The following is a 15,918-nucleotide window of genomic DNA, read 5'->3' on the forward strand; positions in this document are numbered from 1 at the left end:
GGAAACATCAATGTTCCTTTATCATTTACAAGCAACTCTACGGGAATGCATTCACCACATGGACTTCAGCGGGTCAAGAACGAGGTTCACACCCAACTTGTCAAAGGTAGTTAGCAATGGAAATAAATGCTGGCCTTGCAAGTGACACCCCTAGCCCATAATTGAATTTTAAATAACTAAACCTTCTCCATTGTTTGTTGTCACTGTATGTGTCTACCAGTCTCCATTGCTACCATGTCATACATGCACAAATGTGCCAGGAATAATCTTGGGCCATGGCTTTTGCTCCTCCAAGCCCAAATGTTAGTTCCCCCTCTCATCAGTGTGGCATACAATTGTTTCTTGAATAATTTTAATAAAAAGAACTTGCAATTATGCTGCACTTGTCAGGATGTGCATCACAGTCAATGAAGTTTTTTTGAATTTGAATCATTGTGGTAACATAGGAAAATGAGCAGTCAACTTGCACAAAGTGAGGTCTCACAAACAGAGACATGGCAATGCAGGGATAATTATTTTCTGGGTAGTGTTGTTTTGTCCACATATATTTGATTCTAGAATTTCTTAGCTGCTTTCTGTGGTCTCAGTTGCCCTTCTAATTTGGAAAATGTTACAGGTTTGTTCATTTTATCTTGTGTTTTTTTTTATTATCCCGGTCATTCATGTTAGTTAACCAAAGCTCTGAGGTATCTCACACAGTCCTCCCCACCTTGTTTCACTCAGGCATTGTTCCTCTCAGTCCAGATAGTTTCATTTCCTTTTCTTAGCTGATTCCTTTTCTCATCCCATCACAACCATCAACAGCTCAGCTTTGGATTTAATTAAATAGCTTTGGTGTGGGATGTTTTCATCCAAGCTCTGGAAATCAATGTCTATCAAACATTCGACTAACCACAGTCCATGAGATGGGTATTTCTTCAGAGGTTAGAGAGGAAGATTCTTCTCATTCTAAATCCATCTGGTGTTCACAGGTTACTATTGTATAGACGGAGATTACTTTCAATCAACTTCAAAATGATACCTAGATTGAATGGTATGAAAAAAGGACTACCAAGTCTGTAAATACTTGTGCCTGTTTTGTCATGATTTCTGAGTGCAGGCGCCACATTAGTGTGCATGTACACTGGAAAACTGCCAAAAGATTTAAAATATAACTTCACCGTAGATCCTAGAAATTAGAGTTCACACTTTATTTGTGCATTAAATGGGCACTCTGTATCGCTCAAACACCCAAATCAGAAGTCACCCAAAACATTGTGAAATTGAGACATCCTTGCTTTAAGAAATTGTTTTTGCATTCGTTGCCTTTAAGAGACATTAAAACCCAAGCTGTGCCTTTCACCATCACAGACCCTTGTTCATCAGGTAATATCAATAGCATTCTCTCACTAACCCATGGGAAATGGGTCAGCGCTATTGAAGTCATCACTCCATGCAGTCTGAGACAATAATTGGGTTGGGATTGGGTTAGGAAGGTGAGGGGGGGTGGTTGTGTGCGGGCAGGGTGATAATGATTCAGGGGTTGCCTGGAAAGACCATATAGCCTGACCCCAGCAGTGAGCTGAATGTGTCCTGCAGATGTGCCTGGTCTCAATCATCTGCCACCTGTGAAGCCACTGGGCAAACAAATCAAGAGATCTGTGATCTATAGTTATCACTTCACAGAAACTCGATCTGTTCCAACGGTTATGAATTTTTATCGTTAATAATTAATATTGATATCCTGGAGAGAGTAATTTAAATCATGCAGTGTTCATGTCGTGTACTCCTTGTTGAAGTGTGAGTTAATAACAACGGTCATAAATTGCGACATGTTGATCTAATTTCTGTTATGGAATAAATAATGGATAGTGGACATCTTGATAATATTAACACATGCATGAAATATGATGGGTAAATTACATCAGGGGAGTCATAGTGATACAACCTGCAGTGCTGCTGCCTCCTCGCTCTGATGAGCTGCGTTTGATCCTGAACTCTGTGTGGAGTTTGCATGTTCTCATTGTGACTTTGTGGGTTTTCCCCAGGTACTCCAGATTACAAAAAACTATCTTATTATTCTTGTTAAATATGATTTAATTTAATGTCAAATCAGGTACAAAAATCAAAATGAAGAGGAAGATTTTATTAAGAGAATAGAAGAAAAAAAGATTTAAGAAAATGAATTAACAAAATCTCTGACACTATTTAAATTTTGAGGGAAAGGGACCATAGTTTTAAAATTACATTTTCTGTGCCAGAGATGTTATTTGACGGTAACTATGATTCATCATGTTGGTTAAAATTTACAAATACCCAAATGGACCAAATATTTTTTCTTTTGTCTTTAATAATTAATAAATGGGTGAGTATAGCAACCTATTTAGTCCTGCCTTGTTCTCGTTCCTGACCAACAAGAAGTTGAAAAGGGCATATTCCAGCTAAAATACAACAAGGCCTTGGAAGCAGATGATATCCCTGCTAAAGTGCTAAAGCATGTTGTTGAGTAATTTCAATCATAAATCCACAAACATTGTCCGCTTCTGTGAAGAGGATGATATTCCAAGTGACCTCAGGAACCAATTGACCACTTGATGTTCGTGAACTTAACAGTGAAAGCTACTGGATAGTTGATCACACTATCTCCAATATGCCCTGGTTGCCGCTTACAGTGTTTGATATCATGGAGTCTATTTTCAATATGTTGCCTGCCTGCAAAACTGGCAGTGTGGAGGTGGAAAGCTAGCCAATTTTTATTGAAATTGGCTATCCTCAATCCCAATTTTCTGCCTGAGCAGTAAGTTACAAATCTAGCCCATGAATTTTATCTGGAAGTATGAAAGCATAATGTCCTGTATCCCAATAGAACTGAATCGTATTCTTGATGTGCAATTGTTCAACACAGAAGATTATTGATTCCTTTTGTACAAATGTGCATGAATGTGCTGATCCCTGCTGGAGAAACAAAGTGACACAATTGGCGATAGTATCTGCAGATTCTCAGAGATATAAATTGCCAGGCTTCTCATAAACATCCACACCTGCCTCCTGGGAGCAGGCATGTTTGGAATGCTGAGTTTGGCAATTAATTTCAGTTTAGTTGGACAATGATAGACACTATGAAATGTGTAATTGTAATTACATTGCCTTGGAATTCATTCTCTGACAGTGTTGAACGAAGACCCCATAAAACTGATCCTCATTCTGCCATTGGTGAGGTTCAATCACTTTCTTCCAGTTTTTAGTTACTTGCTCCAAAAGCTTTTCTTCATATGGAGGCAAACACTGCAAGTGCCACTTTGCAGATAATTGGCAGCGTTCAGTGTGAGTCAAGTGTGGTAACATAGGTGGGCTCAATAAGTTCATCTGGAAGGCAAAAGATTTTCTCTTCAGGTCTTTGTCTTGCTCTGTCTGAAAAGTACAAGAGAATAGTAACATTCTTGTGCTTCTTTTTGAAAACGTGTCAACAATTCAAGATTAATTGGACTAATTAAGTGTGAGTAAACAACTAATATTACCCAGAGTATTTCTCCTATATCAACAGTACCTGCTGTTCTTTTATCCCTTGTCTGTTTATCTGGTTTCCCCAGGAACACATCTTTGCTGTTTTTTCAACTTCTCCGGCATACAGATTCAAGCAAAATAGTCTCTCTTGCCTAGAATCTGATACCGGTACATTCCATATTCTTTTATCTCCTATTATTTTACCTCTCACCATTAATAAACCAATAAACTTAGCAGCCTATCCCATGGCTACCTATCCTGTGGGTACATTGTGTGGCACGCTCATAAAATGTAAAGATATCAACTCATGTATTGATAAATAGCCAGAAAAAAGATAGAGGAATAAATTATAGAACATTTATAATGCAGGAGGCCATTCAACCTATCAGCCCAGCTGAAAAAGAGCTGCCTGACCTAATTGCAGCAACATTATCCTGGCTTAGATGGCGGAAACTTTTTACAGTGCGAGGAGGTAGGTCATTTCCCAAAGGACATCCAGTCTCTGACCTGCTGTTGTTGCCACAATATTTATGTGTTCATTCAACTGAGTTTCTGATCAATGGTGATCTCTATCATGGTGCTGGTTGGACACTTGGTGATGGTAATAACAATAAATGTCGAGGGTACTGTTAAGACATTCTCTTGCTGAAGATCATCACTTGTGTGGCATACATGTTACTTGCCCCATATCAGATCGTGTCTTGAATATTGTCTTGGTCTTGTGGCATGCAGGCATGGACTGCTTTATTTGCCAAGGAATTGCAAATAGAATTGAAGATTGCATTTTAAGATGGAAGATTATCCTTCCTATTGTGTGCAGTTCTGGTCACCACATTATAGGAAGGATGAGAAGGCTTTGGAGAGGGTACAGAAGAGCTTCATTAGGATGTTGCCTGTATTGGAGTGTATTAACTATAAGAAGAGGTAGGAGAAACTTGGATTGTTTTCTCTGGAGTTTTGGAGGCTAAACGGCAACCTGATGGAAGTATATAAAGTTAGGAAAAGCATAGATAGGGTAGGTAAAGTCTTTCTCTGATAGTGGAAATGTCAAATACCAAAGGACATAGGTGAAAGGTGAGAGGGTGAAAGTTAAAAGGAGATATACATGGCAAGTTTTTTGAGTTCATCTCATCTGTTGATTGTGGGATTGTTTAATACTCTCTACTGCATGTTAAATTCACTGCTTAGCATACATGTGATCCTCTGTTGCAGCTTCTCCAAAAGGGTAAAATCAGAGTGAAAAGTGTGAATTCCTGTATCTGTATTAATCAAAACAGGATGTAAAGGAATTGAAGAAGCTAGCGAGATATTCAGAAGTTTGACAATAGTTTAACAATAGAGAAATCGGTGGGGTACTATTCATCTGGAAATAAAAAGACTGAGCTCCTTTCTTCGGTCAAGAAAGGGTTAAGGTGTGACCTGTAGTTTATGGACAGATTTAATTGGACAAATGGAGGCAATGTTGCCATGTGAGGAGGAAATCAAAATTAGGGCCTGACATTAACGATCATTGCTGGTAAATTCATGGGAACATTAGCAGAAAGTTCTCACCATGATTAGAAAGTGGAATTCAGTGCAGGAAGGTGGAACTGAGTTGAATAGCAGGGACACAATTAAGGGGAAGCTTTAAACAAATGAGCAAGGATGATTGTGCTGACATATGTTTGAGGAGCTGCATGAGGTGTCTGATTTCTGGCATAGGCTCCAGCGTATTCCAGATAGGGCAAGTGTCCACTTCCTATGCCTCACATTCTGTGTAACTCTATGTAAAATGGTTTGCATTTCCTGGGTATAAAAAATTGAAGTATGAACTGTTCAAGCTGTTTTAATGTTAAAATGATCAGACAAATACATAGAAACAATTTAATCTGATATTGAAATTAAGGACAAGGGGGCATAACCTTAAAATTGTAGCTAGACCATTTAGTAGAGAATTCAAGGAACCTTCTCATACACAATAGAATAAAATCCTCTCTAAAATACTAAGTAGGAGTGATTGATATTTTTAAGACTAATACAGTATTATTATTTAAGGATATCAAGGGATATGGAGCTAAGGGCAACAAATAGAGTTGAATTACAGATCGACCATGATCTAATGAAATGACAGAACAGTTTTGAAAGACTGAATAGTCTCCTATGTTCCTACGTTTCTTGACTAAACCTTCTGCTTTAATCAGAAAATGGTGAATATGAGAAGCAAACTGACCAGGAAGGAGAGTGGGAACATTTCTGGGAGAAATAATTTGATGATATGGGAGTGCACAATTGAGACGCATTAATTTTGGCATCTGTCATTTGGATCCATTAGTTTTCTACAGTCATGTGTTTTATGTTTATAATTTATGAGTATAAAGTGTCTGGGAGTATCATGTCTATTTTTTAAATTATTGTTAAGAACACAAACAATTAATTGTGCTGTTGGATTTTTTTTTAAAAATATAACTACGTGATAGAGGCAGATACGATAGAGGTGTTTAAAAGGTTTTTAGGCACATGAATGTGCAGAGGGATATGGGCATTGTGTAGGTAGAAGGGATTAACTTAGTTAGGTGTTTCATTACTAGTTTAATTAGTTTGGCACAACATCATGGCCCGAAGGACCTGTTCCTGTGCTCTACTGTTCTATGTTCTATGATTTAGAATCTAATTCACAGCCAGGACTAAATCCTGAAATCTTACAAGAAAAGGCAATAAAATACACATTGTTGAACTTCAGTTTTATCTAAAATAATTATACTTACTACGTCCTTTATTAGTGGCACCCTGCTTTACCTTGTAGCAGATGAATATGATTAATATCAAAGTTAAAAGTAATATTGGTGCAGTTGAGAACCAGAGTAGTTTCTGACCTAGAATAGATCACAGAGAGAATAATTTTTGTAATGTATTAAAATGAGAAAATAGAAGCACAACAACGAAAATGCAACAACAAAAATAATTATTCTTATATGTTTGTGTGTACGTGTGTATGTGTGGCTAGATAGAGGCAGAATAATTCTGAAACATTTGAGTTTTGTTGTTACATTTATTTCCCTAGTGAACAGACATAAGTAGAAAGAACAAATTAATATCAATTTCACAGAGGGCAAGAAATATCCAGAGTAGGGGCCTTCATTACAACGCCTACAAATTGAAGCCTACATGTTGCTTTTAAATAATTATACCTGACCTCCCATTACACTGCCAAACTGGTATTTCATTTTAACCTGGTCCATCTCTATTTTCACTGCTCAGATATGGATCTGATCTAAATTAGAATATTCTTAGAATGAAAAACTAATTGTTGGGAAAATTTCTGGAATCTTTCAAGTCAAAAAGACCACATTTTTTATCTAAGAAAATATGGAGGAAAGGGTTAAGTGTTTTTTTAGAAACAATTCTGGATTCTAAAATGTGATTGAACTTCCTAGGTGCAAGACTTAGTAATGTGTACAGTGAAATCACTCTTTGCAGTTTCTCTTGGTTCAAGTGTTCAAGTGAATGCAATCTTTAGTTATAAAACTATATACATTGTATTAAATGTCCTAGAATAGCATCTCCTTCTGAAATGAAATATACAATTCAGTTTGGCTTGGACTGCAGTTTCTCTGTTAGCAGTTGTACAGGTTGTTTAAGATAGAATTTTGTCAACAGGAATGAGTTTCAGAAGCTCAGGATCACAGAACAACTTTAACTTATAGCTTTGAACTTCTATCCTACATAAAGCTTTTTGGAAACCCTGCCACCAAACATTGGGATACTATTGTTTTAAATAGCCATTGGAGACTGGCATCAGCTGTATTACTCAATGGAAGCTGGTGCTTAATAGGTCCTGCCAGATTAAAAACCATATCCTATCGCTGTGAACAAATAACATGCATCAAAATTGCTTCCAAGATACAAAATACACATTAGGCAAACAAAAGGTTGTCAAGGCAGCCAAATAACTTAATGAGAAAGACCTTGCCTATGCACTTCTGTCCTATTACCCAGTGTCTCAAAAAGATTCACAAACAACTAATCATGTATTACATTATCAGTGCATGCAAATGCTACAAGAAATTTCTGCAAAATAATGTCATACATATAACAATACTTAACAATCTGTATTGTGATGATGTTTTGAGGGGATAAATGTTCACCAGTATACTGGGTGAACCCCCTGCTCTTTGTCAAATTGTGCCAAGTGATCATTAATACATCTGAAATGTAACATCTCAACAAAGGCAGCACATCTAACTGGATATTATTGCCAAAAAAAATCCATGCAAACACTAAACCAGAACATGCCTCGATATTGAACAATGTGGCAAAACACGTGAAGAATGATCAACAAATTTGAGATTTCTGTATTATTGTGGGATTCCCAAGTTTCCTGTCATGCATGAGAGGGAATTCCTGCTCATTTGGCACAAAACATCATTTCCTGGTGCCTTTGTCCAATCTGTTCAACTTATTAGAACATAGTCTGAACCCAAAATCATTTAACACAGTAATAAGAGTTTTAAAACTGATACATAATCATGTTTTTCATACAATACAATTAACTTCCACTGTTAAAGATCATTGCCCAGATTGATCAGTGCCTGGAAAAGAGTATTAACAGTTCAGAATGCACAAAGAAAGCAAAGTAAGTTTGAGGCCAGGTGTGGGAATTATGGCAGAATGTGGCCTGAAGTTAGAGGTTGTGGTTATGGTTAGGATTATGGATCTGAGTCTTGAGCAGATGGGCTACGCCAGAGTTGGCTACTGGAGATCAGTGTGCATGTTGGATGGAGGATTGTGGTGCTCTTTTTAATGAAGAAGGATGGAGGTCAAAGAGCCAGAGGACTAGGATCACCAAATGGGGAGAGGTAGTCAGAGGGAGTTAAAGGGGCAATGTTGGTTTGGTGGTTGTGGGTGTTGGACATTGGTAGAGGTTATCAGAAATGGAGAATATTTGGTGCATAGATGTGAGTTTTGTGGTTTGGTGTTGGTACCCTTGGAGAGAGAATGGGAGTCTGAAGGAGGGGTAGATAAATCAATTACATAAGGGGGACCTCAACTATGTTGGCTTCCCAGTGCCATCTCAATGGTAGAGATTCTCCTCTGTCATTCAAAATCAACCTTCACAGGCACTTTGAAAGCTGCCTTCTACAGAAAGAGCCAGGAAATAATGGGTGCTACACAAATGCTGCCGAACACCCCAGAAGTAGAATCAGATGTGCTTGTGAAAGGCTGAGACATTGAGGGATTGCAGTGAAGCCTGGAGTAAAAAGCATAGTCTCCATGAATCTTGCTTGAGGTCTTGAGTTTATGTTTCATAGAAAATGGGTCAAGTGGGGCATAAAAATGTGGCACCAAAATGATCCAAATTCTCGTCACATTGAAAGTTGTTATCACTCTAGAGTTATTTCACATGTAAAATAGCTTTACTGAAAATCAAAAGTTATAACAATTGGGAGAAGCTCCACAGAAATTAATGGCAAATGAGTCAAAGATCATTATAGTTGTCACATGAGTGTATGACACATATAGCTGGACAGTATCCTGGCTTATCAGCAAGAAATTAAAACAAATAGAAATGAAAACAGAAAATGCTAGAAATACTCCGCAGGTCAGTCAGCATCTGTGGAGAAAGAAACAGTCAATGTTTTAGGCTGATGATCTTTCTTCAAAATGGAGTAATCTTAAAGTCATTCATGTTACAATGAAATAAAGGGGTGTAAAGAAGAATAAGAATGGCTGTGAGAAGCTGGAGACCAAGGGGGACTAAAAGGCATAAATGGTGGTGGTGCTTCTCTACCCTCTGACGTCCTGTTCGTCCCACATGGTTGTATGGAGAGGTGCAAGTAGAAGGAGATGAATGAAAAAAACAGGAAGAAAGAGAAAAGTGGGGTGGGGGTGGGGGGGGGAACAGAAGGAAAGCACTGCAGATGCTGGAAATCTGAAATAAAACAGAGAATGGTGGAAGTACTCAGCAGGTCAAGCAGCACCTGTGAAGAATGAACAGAGTCAATTTTCAGGTCGATGATTTTTCTTCAGAATTGGCTTTGTCTTGTAAAGACTGGTAGGGCTGGTTACCTGAATTTGTTGTAGTCAATGTTAAGTGCTGTGGGCTGGAATGTATCAAGATGGAAAATGAATTACTGTTCCTTAATCTTACACTAGGCTTTGTTGGAACTGTGTAAGAGGCTATAAACAGAGGTCTGAGTGGGATGGAAAATTAAAGCGACAGGGTCACCTTGTAGATTGAATGAATGTATTTGGAAAAGGAGTCACCTAATCCATGTTTAGCTTTTCCATTTCAGACGAGAACAGTACGGTGAGCACTGAAGAGAAAACTGAATTACTGTTTCAGTTGCAGTGTTTGGGTCCCTGGATACTGAAAGGGAAGAGGTTAGAGGACAGGGGTTGCTCTTCCTGATGTTGCTTGGCGGTGGGTACTGGTAAAAATGTAAGAATGAACCAGAGCATATTGGGGAAGCCTTCATTTTGGGAGGGGAAGATGTGCCTAGTGTCTGGTTCAACATCTTCATCATATTGAAGATCGTGGAAATAATAGATGATGACCTATTGAATGTAGAAGGCTTGGGGATGCAAAGTGAGAACAAATACTTGATCTGTGTGGGAAGAGAGTGGGTGAAAGCAGGGAAGGAGCCAATGCAATTGAGAGCCTGGTTGATTCTTATGGAGGGGAAACCATGTTAGAGGAAGAAGGAAGACATCTTTGAAGTACTAATGTGGAAAGTGTTTTCATCATCAAAACAGATACAATGGAGAGAGAAAAAGTGCGAGAATGGAATACTGGAAGGAGGGTGACAGGACATGTAAGTCAAGATATCTTTATTCTTTATTAGTCAGATGTACATCAAAACGCACAGTGAAATGCATTTTTTGCGTAGAGTGTTCTGGGGGCAGCCCGCAAGTGTTGCCACACCTCCAGTGCCAACATAGCATGCCCACAACTTCCTAACCCATACATCTTTGGAATGTGGGAGGAAACTAGAGCACCCAGAGGAAACCCACGCAGACACGGGGAGAACGTACAAACTCCTTACAGTGGCCAGAATTGAACCCGGGTCGTTGGCGCTGTAATACCATTACGCTAACTGCTACACTACCATGCCTGCCCTACACTAATGTGCCTGCCTGTGTCTTGGAATTGAACAGCATGGAAACGGGCTCTTCAAACCACCGAGTCTGCACAACAATCAAGCCCTCCTTTGCACAAGTCCCATTTTATTCTCTCCACATTCTCATCCTCACCTCCCCAGTCCGCAGATTTCCACCATTCGCTGACAGATTGGTGGAAATTACCATAGCCAATTAACCTACCAACCTGCACATCTTTGGTATATGGAAGAAAACTGGATCACCTAGAAGAAGCTCACATGGTCAGCCCCTGAATTACCCTGTCATGCCCTGTTCGAATTTGGATGTTTCAATGAGATCATCTCTCATTCTTCTTAACTCAACAGCCCAATCTGCTTAACCTCTCCTTGTGGAATAACTTCCCCATTTCAGGAATCAACCTGGCAAACTTTTGCCGCGATTCCCCTATTGCATCCTTTCTTAGTGGGAGAGCAGTTCCATCCACTATATTGTAGACATGGCCTTATCAGTGTCCAATATTAGAAAAAGAGATTTGGAAAAGAAATTCTGGACCTCAGTGCTTAGACAGCTGAAACCCCTGTACCGATGGAAGAATAATTAATGTGGGTTGCTCAAAAATGAAGAAATAGACCAATGCACCTGTCTCGGTGGATTGTAATGTTGAAAGATACTGCAGAGATTTGGATGATTGAGGGCATGGGACAATCTGAAAAACAAGGTAGATATTATAAGGCAGGACCTTGTCTGGGCCTGCACTTGATGGAGTTCAGAAGGATGAGGGGGATCTCACTGAAACCTACTGAATACTGAAAGGCCTGGATAGAGTGGACGTGGAGAGGATGTTTCAATTAGTAGGAGAGTCAGGGATCTGAGGGCACAGCCTCTGAATAAAGGGCTGTTCCTTTAGAACCAAGATGAAGAGGAATTTCTTCAGCCAGAGTGTGGTGAATCTGTGGAATTTGTTGCCACAGTGGGTGGTGGAGGCCAAATCATTGGGTGTATTTAAGGCAGAAATAGATGGGTTCTTGATTGGTAAAAGGGTTAAGGGTTACAGGGAGAAGGCTGGAGAATGGTTGAAAAAAAATCAGCCATTATTAAATGGTGAAACAGAGCCAAATGGCCTAATTTTGCTCCTATATCTTATGGTCTTATGGTTTTATAGTAAGGGAACCAAAATAGGTTAGCAAGCCCAGGTGTGAAATGTGAACAGGATTTGATGTGAGTTTTGAATGTATTCACATTTCTGGAGGGATGCCAGTCAGGAATGCAATGAAAGAGTCAAATGCTGCAGTATGAACAGATTTTATACTTACCTGCAGAATCATTTCCAGTACGCTGCTCTGTGATAGCACCTGAAAGTACTGTGCTGATGGAGGAGAAATTTTACTTGGGTTTCTCAGAACAGCAGAAAAAGACTGATGCAGACATCTTGGTGGATTGTAGTGTTGGAGAATGCTGCAGAGACATGGAGGGTTAAGGGTCAATCTGAAAAGTAGGAAGAATTTTAAAAGCTGGGGCCTTATAAGTAATGGAGCCAAATTTGGTCATCAAGGCCAAGTGTGATGTGTGAACAGGACTTGGTGTGAGCTTCGAATATATTCACATATCTGGAGGTAGGAGAGTTGGGAATGCAATGGAAGAATCAAATGCTGCAGCATGAACAAATTTTATACTTATACTTACCTGTACGTGGAAAATTATTTCTATTGCATCGGTCTGTTTTATTTTGTTCACTACTTGCATTACTGACTCTGTTCTTTGCTGTGCATCTGAGTGTGTATTGTTGCCATTCATTCACATGGTTTATCACCAGTTCTGGCCCATCAAAGGTTCTGCTGTCTCCAGACAGGGATAGAATTTCCCAACAGATTGTGACATTTGTTCCACTGGAGGCAGAGCAGCTCAGAGTAATATTTGGAGATGAACAATTCCCAGTTTTTTTTATCACGGGCTTTGAAACTGGTTCTGAAATAGAGAAAATAGTTAGAAGAAGAATGATGAGATTTAATATTGATTGCTGAATTTTAGCATTTTATTAATTGGTTGAAAATAAATTACTAGGATCAGGAAATGTGCAGAAAACTCTGTGGTTACAGTAACATCAACTACCCGTGCTCACCAGCATTTCTCCATTAAACTGACAGCAACTTCTGACATCCAATAGGTAGGGTTAAATGTAGAAATCAGGAAGTTACACACAGTGAAATCTGCTCCACTTCTGGGAACAATGTTGCAGACATTGTGGGTACAATCAACACAGAATCATTGTTTGACTTGAACTACAGATATTTATCCGATATTCCTCATTCTAAAAACCAGTGGCAATGGTAAGCTTTAATCGACCAGTAGCTGAATGTTTATTGCTAGATTAACTCATGATTAGTACTGAAAAGCCCTTTAGTTGCTAACAAACTGGTTTTTACAAATGTGGAAACTCATTCATGAGTGGATGACTGTAATCATAAAATTTACGGCGAGAAAGTGGACTTGATGTAAATGATCAGCAATGAATTTGATGGTTGTATGGACAGCATTCTTCGATTTCTCATGCTCTTACATTCTTTCCTCGCTGTCACCCTCCATTCTGAACGTTGATCTGCCTGTTTGTCACCTGCACTTACTGATGGATGCCACAGATGGCGACAAATTGACTGTCGCAATAGAATGGACAGAATCAATATGGCCTCTGTGGTTGGGGGTGACCATATCCCACGGAGAATGAGCAGCAGGTGGTGCTCAGCGTTGGGGGGGGGGGGGTGGAGTGGCAGAGACTGGGGCGGGGCAAGGTGGGAGAGTGGGGATGGTTTGCTGACAGCAATGGCGAGAGAGTGGAAGAGAAAGAGATGAGAAGTAATTATTGAGAGAGAGAGAGAGAGACAGAGCGAGAAGGGATTGGGGAAGTGGGAGTGTAGAACGGGTCACAGTGGTGGGATTAAGTGGAGGCAGGTTAGGGAGGGGGAACTGAAGGAAGAAAAGGTTTTGAATGGGAGGTTCAAGGAGTGTGCAAGATTAAGGGGAGGGGACGAAAGGAGGGAAGGTGGGGGTCGGGGACAGGAATCAGTGGGGGAGTGTGGGGGTTAAGGAGGAGAGACTAAGGGAGGGGGTTAGGTTGAAAGAATAAGCAGTGAGGGGTGTTTGAAAGGGAAGCTGAGGAAGAAGGTAAGGGCTAAAGATTGTGTGTCTGTGGGAGAGACAGTTGGCGTCTCTATGTGTCCGTGTGTGCATGTCTCAGTCCATGCAGCGGAACCTGGTCTCCAATCGTATGTGACCTCCTGGTCGTTGGACCAAAACTCTTAAGTCCCTGCGTTAGCCAGTGTGCAGTGACCACCCAAACCTTTACACCCAGAGGAACTGTCGAAGAGGTCTGTCCTCTCCATCGTCCTCCATATCTCCCTCCCTCTGACCCCCTCACTCCTCCCCTCAATGCCTCCTCCCTGGCCCTCCTATCTGGATCACCCCTCCCCCCCCCTTCACTCCTCTCTCTTCACTTCCCTCTCCAATCTCGCCTTCTACCGGCTCTCCCCTCACCGTTTCTCTCCCCGCTTCACCTCTGGTCCCTAATCCTCCGGCCGCTCGCTCTCCCCTGGGACGAGGCCGTCCCCCGGCTCCAGGAAAACCAAGCCCTACCCTCCGCCTCAGGACGGGACACCGCCCCCACCTCTCCCCCAGACCTCCGGTCAGATCTTCCCTCGGTTCCAGCAAACACTGCCCCGCACGATGTCCCAGCCTCACCTCCACGATCATCCCGCCCCCAGCTCCCACCGCACCACCACCCCCACCCCCAACCCTCCACCGCACCAGGCTTCTCCCGATCCTCCACAGATCCTGGTTTTCCAGCAATCTTCTCAGCGGCGCCACCTTCCCCATCGGTTACTTACCAAACACACGCAAATCGAAGATTTCTTCATTTGGATCTGTTGCGTTTGGGTCGTAGCAGCTGAGTTGGATGCCGTATCTTTTACTGTCAGTAACCCGCACGTTGGACAGCACCGGGGAATCAGTCGCGCTCCAGTACAGTCTGTCCTCGTACACTGGGTGTCGGCGTTCAGACCCGTCCGTTCCCCGTGAGGCAAGGACAGCAACAACCGAGGATAGTAACCGAAATGTTACTTCATATCGATCTTCACACTGATTGTCCACAGGGAACTGAACCTCTTGTCCAGCGACGGCATCAATGACTGTACCGGGTCGGGCTGAGATTTCCGTGCCACAGAGTGTAAGAAAATGGAGCGCTGGAATGGAAAACAGGTGCACTTATATTAAACTAATGAATGTTAATATTTCTGAACATGAGTTAGCTTACTAATTCCTAAAATGTATTACCTGAAAGCACTGCCATCATTTTCATAACGAGGAAGTAATGCATTCTTTATATTTATACTGCGCAGTCTTTGTTTCGTGTTTGCTATGGCAGATTCTAAAAGAAATTAAATTGGAGATCAGAATGATATGGTTGAGTAACAGCTCTGCCCTTTCGTGGGAGACTAAATTTCATCAAAATTGGACTATTGTAGTTAAAGCGTTTCTGTTTTAATTGTTGAACAGCATGAGTTAAATCACGCGATATAATAGAGGATATGGTTCCTAATCTGGCAGGAACCCATTCCCCGGTAAATTCCCTGCAAACTTTCACTCTCACCTGTCCATCAACTCCACTCTGATTCTTCCATAACCCACCTACAGCAACCAATTAACCTAACAACCATTACTTCTTTGAGGTGTGAGAGGAAACCGGAGCTGCTGGGGGAATCCATGCCACCACTGGGAAAATGTACAAATTCTGTACAGACGATACTGGAGTCAGTATTGATCCTGGGTTGCTGGAACTGTGAGACAACAGTACTACCTGCTGTGCCACTCTGCCACATAATGGGCGCCATCTTCCCCTGAGTAATACAGCTGATGCCAGGTCTCCAATGGCTATTTAAAACATTAGTATCATACTGCTTGATGGTAGGATCCCTGAACACAATTAAATGTTGAAAGGATATAAAATAAACGTGTTCTGTGGTTTCGAATTGCTGAAACCCTTTCACAGATCCTCTCATTCCCATTGAAACAATTCTTTTTCAAACAGTTTCTAGAAATGGTAGTAGTAAACTACATCCTACGCCAGACTGTGCTCTCAATTTCATTTTCACAAGTAGGTGTCAAGGTAGCATATCTAATACTATACAGTTTTGTGATCAAGCAGTGTCATTCAAACGCTACCAAGAGCGATTACCACAGTGTGACTCCACTGTATCTTTCATCTAGAATGCTCAGTCATATATCAGAATGCTGACATGTTTATTAACAAGGAAAAAGTTAATCGTTTCCTCTGTATTTTTGAGCTCAATAATATGACTTTTCATTCAA

The 15,918-nt window shown here is 40.8% G+C and overlaps 1 protein-coding gene and 1 long non-coding RNA gene across 4 annotated transcripts in view; one reads left to right on the forward strand and one right to left on the reverse strand.

Moving 5' to 3' along the window:
* Positions 1 to 2,183: 2,183 nt before the first annotated feature.
* Positions 2,184 to 15,918, reverse strand: part of LOC127571434 (SLAM family member 5-like) — a 41,657-nt gene continuing 27,922 nt past the window's right edge. For 2 of the 3 annotated variants that reach the window (XM_052017786.1, XM_052017787.1), the window contains 5 exons: positions 14,884 to 14,977; positions 14,439 to 14,792; positions 12,244 to 12,525; positions 6,228 to 6,335; positions 2,184 to 3,390 (listed from right to left, as the gene is read on the reverse strand). In XM_052017786.1, coding sequence (XP_051873746.1) covers positions 3,299 to 3,390; positions 6,228 to 6,335; positions 12,244 to 12,525; positions 14,439 to 14,792; positions 14,884 to 14,926 — 879 coding nt within the window. In that variant the 5' untranslated portion in view covers positions 14,927 to 14,977 and the 3' untranslated portion in view covers positions 2,184 to 3,298. Of the gene's footprint in view, positions 3,391 to 6,227; positions 6,336 to 12,243; positions 12,526 to 14,438; positions 14,793 to 14,883; positions 14,978 to 15,918 lie in introns of those variants that run through there. The other variant, XR_007956471.1, reaches the window with a different exon arrangement.
* On the forward strand, positions 12,794 to 14,838 carry LOC127571438 (uncharacterized). Its single transcript, XR_007956472.1, has 2 exons — positions 12,794 to 12,887; positions 14,703 to 14,838. It is a non-coding gene; the product is annotated as an uncharacterized LOC127571438 (long non-coding RNA).

Source organism: Pristis pectinata, chromosome 6, assembly GCF_009764475.1.
Source record: "Pristis pectinata isolate sPriPec2 chromosome 6, sPriPec2.1.pri, whole genome shotgun sequence".
In the NCBI taxonomy this organism is placed as follows: Eukaryota; Metazoa; Chordata; class Chondrichthyes; order Rhinopristiformes; family Pristidae; genus Pristis; species Pristis pectinata.